We start from the raw sequence: 9336 nt of genomic DNA on the forward strand, positions 1-9336 counted from the left end.
CCCTAGGTAGCCCAGCTCTGTGGTGATGGGGCTACATTCCTCCTTTTCCAGGCGACACGATCTTTGGGTTTCCAAGGAAAGGGCCAGCATTTCTCATCGTGAGCTTAGCTGAACTGCAGTTCTCTGGTGATGTTTCCATTGTTGTGCAGGGGAATAGACCAGTTTCCAGGAGATGCGAGTTACTTTGATGGTACCAGTTCATGTATGATACAGGTCTGATGAACCCCATCTCAGAACACTGGGAGGTTGATGCTTGGTGTCATATTTTTCCGTTCTTCCACAGAAACGGTGCTCTCCAGACTGGGGGCCTGTTTGGACCCCTCTCTATCCCACCACGTTACTGTCCTACCTGGATGCGGGAGCCTTTCAAGAGAAGGCATCTCTTTCTTCATAGTTACTGTATTTTGGCTTAGGATCAGACTCTGACAAGCCTTGCTGCCCTGAATTGGGCAAGTGCATTTATGTGGTTTGAAACATACTTCAGAAGTACACAACAGTCTTGGGTGACTGAGTCCCAGGACACTGAAGAACCCTAACACACTGTGTTGTAGTGATGGGTGTCTCAGTTACCTATTTTGTTCCACAAGACCACAGACTACACTTGGCCTCCAACTGTGTTTCTTTTTCTCACTAATTGGTGGGGACTGTGGGCAAAGGACTGATTGGCCGAGAACCCCAACACCCTGCTCCTCATTTTTGGGGTTTCTGGGATCCCGTATAATCCAGGCCTGAATAAGGAATTGAAACAATCACAGGTGAGTCTGCAGAATGTGAATCCTTCTGCCTGGAGACCTAGAACCACAACTTAAGTCCTAGGAATGAGCAGAGCAGAGACTATAAGGTTAGGGAAGCACTTACTGAGTACCTGCTGCAGAACTCTGGCCGAGGCCAAGAGGAGATGTGGCCAGGGCTTTACCAAGTCTCGAGGGTCAAGGGTCTTGGGCCAGACAAACCCTTCCACCCGTGCACAAACTCTGCTGAGGCAGTTGTACTGAAATAGTGCTTTTATTTCTTGAATTTCATGGAACATGCTCCAGGGCAGGGAGAGTCCTCCTTGCCTAGGAGGGCACAGGACCTTGCTTGGTGGGCAGCTCTGGGTCTTTCTCCTCAATGACTCCTAGGAGCTTGGGATTGGCCTGTGGGAGGTCAGGGTCTGAGGAGGGAAGCCTCCATGCATCCCTGTGACCACACCCTCACTGGGACCTGCCTCTTTCTAACCCACGCCGCCAGCCTCTGCACTTTTGTCTTGGTTGTGCCCTGAGAACACCCTTCCCCAAAGACTCAGATCCTCTGAGGACTCTGTGGTTCCCCTTCCTTGCTTTCTTGTGCCCTGTTCCTTTCGTGAGCTATCTCTGCTCCCTGCCACCTAATTCTAGGACTCACAGGTTCTCCTGGGCCAGCCCCTTCCTCTTGTTTGCTTTGGCCTCGAGCAGGGATCTGCATCCCAAGCTTTTCCAGCTCCTCCTTAAGCCTGGACCAAAAAGGGAGGGTCAGGGGGAGGAAAAGGGACAAGAGGGTGTGAGGAGACCAGGAGATCCGTGAAAGAGGAGCCGAGATGTCCTCAGCCACTGTCCCCTTGGGATTAGGGGCCGGGCCTCCATGCCCACCTCTGCCTCCTCTGCTGCAGCTGCCGGCACTTCTGCTGCAGCTGCTCGTGGTGCCGTGCCGAGGCCTCCAGGAGCTCCTGGGCCTTCCTGTTCTCCTCCTCAAACAGATGCCTGAGGGTGCAGCTGTCAGCCATGGCAGCTCCCTCCCTCCTCCCCATTCCCTGTCCCCGTCGTCTTTATCTTACACTGCAGCTGCTGCTTCCTGGCTGCGGAGAAAGAGCCCTTCAGCAATGGCCGAGCAGCCATCAGCCCCAAACTGGGAGCACAGGCGATGCTTCACGTCCTCCAGCTTCGCCTCCACAAGCTTCTCTGCAGCAGGAAGGGACCGATGAGCAGGGCAGGCCAGGGCAGGACACATCAGGGTCGCCCCACCTGCCAGGCCTCACCTTCTTTGAGCAGTTGCTCCTTGCTGCTGTCCAGGGTGCCTATCTCCTGGGCCATCTGCTCTGGCCTCTAAGTAGGTAGAGAGGAGGCCTGTCCAGGTGTCCTGTCCTCCTCTCACGCACCTCAGAGAACCCTACCTGGATGTGGTCCCTACTTAGCCTGCCTCGCTTCCTCCTACTCTGGGCCTCCGGGCACACAAGGCACATTCTGGATTCAGGGCCTTAATGCTGGCCATTTTCTCTCCACCACTGTCTCTGTCTCACCCCAGATCCCGTGATGCTGTGCTAGGGAGGCCAGGAGGTTTGGAAGCCTTGAAATCAGGTCTGAGGCAAGTATTTCTTACAGGGGATCCTGAAAACCTTACGAGTCAGTCTGTGCCTGGAGAATCAGTCACCAGACCGGAACTGCAGCTCCTCTTCCCTCTGCGTGGCTTCTCCACCGAACCCCTCCGGCCTAACACTGATCCTCTCTGCCCCTTTTATTTGGCACCGGGACCCTTGGTTTCCCACTCTCTGCCCTGTACCGGTCATCGGTGCTAACACACCCAGGGATCTCCCTTATGGATAACCTCTCCCTGGTTTATCAGGGTTCCTCCTGGCCACTGAAGAGGGCGGGGGGGGGGGCTGGGAGCAGCAGGGATGGACGGGCAGGATCAGTGAAGTGGACAGCACTGGGTGGTGCCGAGGGACTGAGCTGAGGGCCATTTTATGTATGACCACAAGGGCTGGATCAGGAGCTGGGTGTGGCAGGTGTGAGGAAGGAGGCCTGCAGTGGAACCCTGAGTTTTGGGCCTGGGACTTCCAGGAAGATGTGGAAAGTGGTAGGAGCAGCTTTGAGCGACTCACATGGAACTTCCAGAGGTCCTTGTGCTGGCCCATCAGATCCTCCAGCTGCTCCTCAAAATCCAGCCTATGGACCAGTCACACAAGATGAGGCACCACGGGCTGAGACGTTCCCCCCCACCTTGGCCCAGGCTAGGGGTCTTCATGCACAGACCGTGGGAGACTTGTTCCTGTTCTTTGCTCTGCAGGAAGCACCTTCACCACCTTGACCCTCCAAGCCTCAGCCCCGCCAGCTCCTCTTCTAAGCACCATTCCCAGTATTACCACATCCACAACCCATCCCAACCCATCGCCCCCATCCTGCCTGGCACTGGGCTCTGGGCTTTACCTCAGTTGCCTCTGTTTGTTCTTCTCTTCGTCAATCTGGGAATTCAGGGCAGAAATTCGCTCCTTGCACTCCTGCAGCATGGTCTGCTTCCTGGGAAGAGGCAAGGCGGCCCTCAGTCATATTCTCTCAATGTTTCTGAATGATGGGGCTGGGGTTGGGCTCCTGCCTCCTCTTGGGTCTGTTCTGGCTTTCCCAGCTGAGGCCCTTCTTTAGTAACTTCGTGGGGGGTGGGGCATGAGACCATGACCCTGGAATCCTGTTGCGAAATCAGGGAGCTCAACGCTGACACACGTGCACAAGCACACATACATACGGATCTCATCCAAATTTCCCACATAGTTCCAATGTTGGTGTGTGAGGGCTTAGGGGCAAGGATCACAGAATGAGCTAAATCAGGGTTCAGGAAGTGGAGAGATGGATTCACAAATACTGAGGTGGATGGAAGGACAGTGGACAAATAGAGAGACACTGGTGGCTTGATGCCTAAATGAAGGGGCAGACGAGTGAAGAGTGAGCCAAGGAGCCGATTTTAAGAAGAGTCACGGGCATAGAATAAGAGCGAGCTGAGAGCTCTAGCAAATGAATGATTATGCCCGTGAGTCCGGGTACCCTCAACACTACTGTGCACCATGGGGCCAAGGTGGGAAGCCATGCACCTGGCCTTTTTTACAGATTGGAGACAGTGTGACCTGTGGATCCAGAACTGATTTTCCTTCTTTCATGAAAGGGGAGAGCAGAGCAAGTCCCAGATGTAAGCTCTTACCTCTGTGCCTCACTTTCCTTCTCCTGGCAGTGGAGCCTGAGGATCCTTAGGGTCTCTGCAGGGAGAAGAGCCAAGGGCCCATGAAAACCCATGGAAGCATCAGGATTGGGCATTCATGACAGATCATGTGAGGTCTTATGGACACCTGATAGGACTTTGTCATTTGCCAAAAGTGTGGTGGAAGCCACAGGAGGGCTGCAGGCTGATTCGGGTTTCAAAGGGCTTCAGCTGCTCTGGAGAGATTGGCCTCTGCGGGGTGACAAGGGCAAAAGCCTGGAGATAGAGTGGCTGCAATTACCTTGCTTTTTGTTCAAGATGTCTTTCAGGTGTACTTTCTCTCCAGTCACTGGAAAACACAGGAACACATTTAGGCATCAGGAGGCATCACCCCATCCTCAGGGAGCGCATTTGCCCCTCGTCACACAGGCAGGTTGGGACAGCACCACCTCAATCCCAAATGTGGACCCCTTGAGTTGATCCCCCTCCCCTCTTGAGCCCACACTCCGTCTAAGCAGCAGAGGGCCCTGGGGTTGATCAAGGCTGACTGTGAGGACCCTGTGGAAGGCCAGTGTGTCTCCATGGACGGGAACAAGAAAACACATCCCTCAGACTGGGACATGGGCTAGGAAGAAACCCAGCAAGCAGTTAAGGGGAATGCGATCAGGTGGGGACAGGGTGCTGTCTCTAGATGGGATGACTCGGGGGAGGCTGACCTGAGAAGGGGACACTGAAGGTAAGAGCTGCTGAGGATGTCGGCACCAGCAACCTGCACTATCTGGGACAGAACAGCCTAGCAAAGGCCCTGAGGTGGGATTATGCTTGGAGGACTCCGGAAACACTCCTACCCACAGAGTGGGGCTGCAGAGGGGTAGGAGCCCTTGGTCGCAGCAACAATGTTGTGTCCAGAATACTGAGTTCAGGAAGGCCTGACACTGAAGGCCTCTGCGTGAGCCCAGTATGCTTACATGAGTCCATTTCCCTCTGCAGGGCTTCCCAAACAGCCCGGGCCTCTCCCAGCTCTTCACTGGCCTTCTTTTTTGCTGTGCCGAAAAGCAGAACAATGTGTAAGTGCAGCCTCCCACTGCGTTATTCCTTGGAAGATGACATTTCTCTTGTCTTCCAGGAAATCTGGGGTGGGGGCAGATTTTAAAGCAAGAAATGAGGCTTCCAGAGCACAAGCCTTTCTTGTTGGGCTCAGCTGAGAGCAGCACCAGGCTCATGGACATGTGACCACAGCAGCTGCATTTAGATGGTCCCATCCTTGGTTTAATGATTGCTGCTGCTGTCATGACCGACTCAGTCATCTTTGAACAAGGAGCCCTGCACATCATGTCGCTGGTGCCTGAGCTTACCTTGCTGAACCTCATTAATCCGATTAATCAGGACTTCAACCCTAGGCTCCAGGCTTCCCACTGCAGGAAGGAGAGAAGTTGAGTGGAGAGGAGAGCAGGCAGGGGGAGCTGGGGGCCCTGTGGGGATTTCCCTGGGTAGGGGAGGCGAGGACAAGAATTAATACAGGTACTGAGTCGGGCGGTAGTCACTGCAGCCAAGACGCACAGACGGGCAAAGAATGAGAGAGTGAAGGAGTGGGGCCTGCCCCTCAGATAGGGGAAGCCCTGGTAAGGGCCCCGTCCGCGGGAGGGCAGTTCCTGGGGCGGGTGGAGACAGTGAGGCCTGCCCTGAGGTGGGAACGCGGCTGGAAGGAGGCTGGTCAGCAAGCGGAGAGCAGCAGAGCTAAGGGGGAGGGAAGGAGGTGCAGGCGAAAACCTGGACCGAAGGCAGTTGGGGCCAAATGGGTGGCAAGTTAGGAGGTTTGGGAAAAGCTCTGGCCTTCCATCCACTCATACTTGAATTTTGAATCATGGGGCTGTATTTGAGCAAATGAGCTGATTTCCCAAGTCTGTGAATTGTGGGGGCTACAGAGGGCACATGTGACCTTTCTGCAGCTTCTTCACCATTTCCAGCAAGTCTTCCGTTTTCTGTGAGGATTTGGCTTGCCCTGTGGAGACAAAGCCAGACATGTTAGAATCCCGAGGAGTGGGAGTCCAGCAACTTTGGCCTGGAACCGAGGGGGCTCAGGTCTCCAGCCAGAGAGGTACGCCCCCCTGCTCCGTGTCCTGAGGTGGGTGCATACTGAGTGAGAGATGAGTCAGGCCATTTCATAGTCAACTTCTAAACTGTGACGAAGCCAGACCACAGATTTCCCCTTAATAAAACCCAGGCCAAGGGGAGGGGTGAACTCCCACTGCCTGTAGTAGTCAAGATTGGGTCAAAGCTCATGATATACCAGTGAAAAAAAAGAAGGGGTACAAAAGACCTCCGGAAACAAGGAGTCAAAAATCATTAACTGTGCGTGGCTAATTAACTAGAAAGTTCTAGAGTTCTTATAAGAAAAATCCCACAAAGAACAAAAGAAAATTCAAGACATCTCATTTAAAAAATGCAGTTCATCCATGTACACTCACTCATTCTTCTGAAGCCTCCCAGGACGATATTTCATGTCAACCCACTTATAACCAATACAGGCTCTTATTTTTCATCCCTTCATGAACGGCAGATCCAAGCCATTATTACTCATGGCACTAACCCATCACAGTAAAGATAACTGGACACTATGAGCCACCTGAGGTAAAAATATAGTATAGAATTTTTGCCAAGAAATCAGACGAGTATCTTGCAAATCCTCTCATCCTAAATACTAACTCAGAGGAAATACAGGGACACAGGACCCATGGGGAAGCAATTAGCAGCATCCAGACTGGAGCAATTAGCAGCATCCAGACTGGGAGCGTCATAGGAAAACCAGCTCAGTTCCTCTACCAGCTTCTGCAGGGAAAAGGAGAAAGAAGAGCCTTGCAGACTGAAACGGGTTCGAGACGAAGAAATCAGTCTCAAAAATGGACACATTTAGATCTTGATTCAAATGCACTTTAAAAAATGTTGATGACGCAATCAGGGCATTTTGGAAACTGACTGGATAATGGATGAAACTGAGGAATTACTGTCGTAGTTACGCAGCTATGACCCACTGCTGTATTTCGTTACCCTTTAGACACCTGTTAGAGAGTCACATGGAAATATTTAGGGATGCCAGGCTACGAGGCCCGTGACCCTCCAACGCCACAGTGGAGTGGGCGGCCGCGAGGGGGAGGGTACAGAGCAAACAAGGTCGGTCAGAAGCTGTAACTGTTGGAGTGGAAAGATGGGTTCACGGGGTAATTATACTTTGTTCTTGCCTTTTGTGTATGCTTAAATTTTCCATAATATGTTTCAATCAATATAAAGCAGACTAGCAATCATTCCTATAAAGGGTGGAGAAAAGGAGTGAACGGTGAAGCAAAAATTATACAAATGGCCACTAAATATTTGAAAAGATGTACAATCCAGTCATAATTAATGAGCTAAAAATAACATCTTGTACCTGTCTGATTGGTAAAGAGGAATAAATCTGACAATGGCCAGTGAGATCGCGTTTACTGAGAAGTTGTGGAAATAGGGTCCACAGCTCGCATCCCCCGTTGCTAACATCTCTGAACCCGAGAAGTCGCAGACGACGCCTCATGACCCCGTGACGCCCCAGTGTGAAGTGCCAAGTACACGGACACCCCCCCAGGCAGTGACCACCGAACAGCAGGTGTAGAACTGGTCTGGTCTGGGGGCGCCCGGTGGTCAGTCGGTCAGGGGTCTGCTTTCAGCTCAGGTCACGATCCCGCGGTGCGGGAGCCTTGCTCAGCAGGGAGCCTGCTCCCCTCGGTCGTGCCCCGCCCCCGCCCCCCATAAATAAAATCCCAGGGAGGGAGGAAGAAATACAGCACGCGATGTGACCACTCCGGGAGGGGACTGGGTCGTGACGGCGGACGGAGCGCCTCGACAGAGACACGGCCAAGCCGCCCGGCTGCGAGGACGCAGACCCCGGGAGCGGGTCTCCGCCGGCGGCAGACTCCCGGCCTCCCGGCCTCCGAGCCGCGGTCTGCAGGGCCAGTGGGCCTGGAGCTTCGCGGCGAGCAGCGCAGCCGAGCCTGGCGGAGTAACCCAGCGGCCGGCGGACCGGAGGCGCCCAACGGCCCTACGGAACGGGTCCGTCGGCGCAGGCGCGGCCGCGGCCGGTGCACTCGAGGGCGGGGAGCGCCTCGTACCCGGCCCCGCGCCGCCTCCGGGCGCCGCCCCGCTCCGAGCGCAGGGACCCCGAGGCGCCGCGGCGGACCCCAGGCTGCCCCCGGCGAGGACGCTGAAGGGAACCAGCAAGGCCCGTGCCGCGGCCGGCGCTGCGAGCTCCCGGGAACGCGCCCGAGCCGGTTCCTGCCGCCGACGGCTTGGCTCGGGGACAGCCCCCGCTTCCCCTCGGCGCCGGGCGGTGAGCGCGCCCCGGAGGGCCTGCGCCGGGCTGCCCAGCCGCGTCCGCTGCGCCGGGGGCCGTCGGTCCGCAGGGCGCGTCAGGAGGAGGCCCCGCGGGGCGCTGCGCGGAGCCGGGGCGGCCCGACGTCGGTAACGAAACGCCCGGCTGAGGGCGGGTCTGGGGCTGTCCCGACGCCGCCGCCGGCGGAGCACCGGGGCTTCCCGAGGGGCCTGGCCGCGGGGGCCCAAGCGGCCGGGGTCGTTCCCTCGACAGCGCGCTCCCTTGGTCGTCGGCCCCCACGGCCGTCCCTGCGGGCTCCCCTGCGCTACCTTCGACCTTCTCAGCCCGCTGCGGGGCTCCTGCCCGTTCCGCGTCCGAAGGCCCCGGCCGCCCGGCCATCTCCTCCGCTCGCGGGCGCCTGGCGGGGGCACCTGGGTGGGGATTGGCCGAAACTCGCGCCCGGGGCGGGGTTTCCTGCCGCACGCCTGCGCACTGCGCTTCCGAGCGCGGTGGGCCGGGTCGCAACCGCCGCGGACGGGCGCTAACGCGCATGCTTTAGGCCGTTTCGGCCGCACGTTTGGGGGAGGTGGGGCTGGGTGCACGTGGCTTTGCAGCCTTGCGATTGGCCAGTTGAGAAGTCGGGGCCTGCGCAGGCGCAGACGGCTCTGGAAGAACCGCCCCCGTGGCTGCGGCGGCGGCGGTTGGAGCGAGCAAGTGCGCAAGTGCGCCCCGCGGCGGGCGTGGGGTCGGGTCTTCGGCGCCGGAGCTCGTCTCTGCGCTCGCGGCGCTGGAAGTCCTGGGGCGTCAGCTTTGCGCCGCGTGGCGTTTCCGGGCGTCCGGCGCAGGGAGCGGCCTCGGGAGAGCGGGGCCCCGGTAGCGCGGGCGTCGTGGGGCTGCCGTCGTGCCGGCCCCGCCTGGAGCTCGCGGCGCTTCGTCGGGGCCTCCGGCTGCCCCGTGCGCCGGGCGCGCTGAGCCCGCAAGGCTCGGGGGCTCTGTCCGAAGCGTCTCTGCGCGCCTCGGGGCGGCGGAGCGGCTTTGCGGACGGGGTCGGGGCCGACACGCGGGCGGGGAGGCGA

At 57.2% G+C, this 9336-nt stretch overlaps 1 protein-coding gene across 1 annotated transcript; it reads right to left on the reverse strand.

Moving 5' to 3' along the window:
* Window positions 1-849: 849 nt before the first annotated feature.
* SYCE1 (synaptonemal complex central element protein 1) lies at window positions 850-8781 on the reverse strand. Its single transcript, XM_082719645.1, has 13 exons — window positions 8590-8781; window positions 5861-5923; window positions 5277-5336; window positions 4890-4964; window positions 4223-4270; window positions 3925-3979; window positions 3162-3251; window positions 2837-2900; window positions 1994-2060; window positions 1793-1916; window positions 1608-1718; window positions 1384-1471; window positions 850-1136 (listed from the first exon to the last, which is right to left on the reverse strand). The coding sequence occupies exons 1-13, from the start codon at window positions 8657-8659 to the stop codon at window positions 1059-1061; spliced, it is 993 nt and encodes a 330-aa protein (XP_082575771.1). The 5' UTR covers window positions 8660-8781; the 3' UTR covers window positions 850-1058.
* Between the last annotated feature and the right edge of the window lie 555 nt (window positions 8782-9336).

The sequence above is a fragment of the Mustela nivalis genome (assembly GCF_964662115.1).
Source record: "Mustela nivalis genome assembly, chromosome: 2".
Taxonomy (NCBI): Eukaryota; Metazoa; Chordata; class Mammalia; order Carnivora; family Mustelidae; genus Mustela; species Mustela nivalis.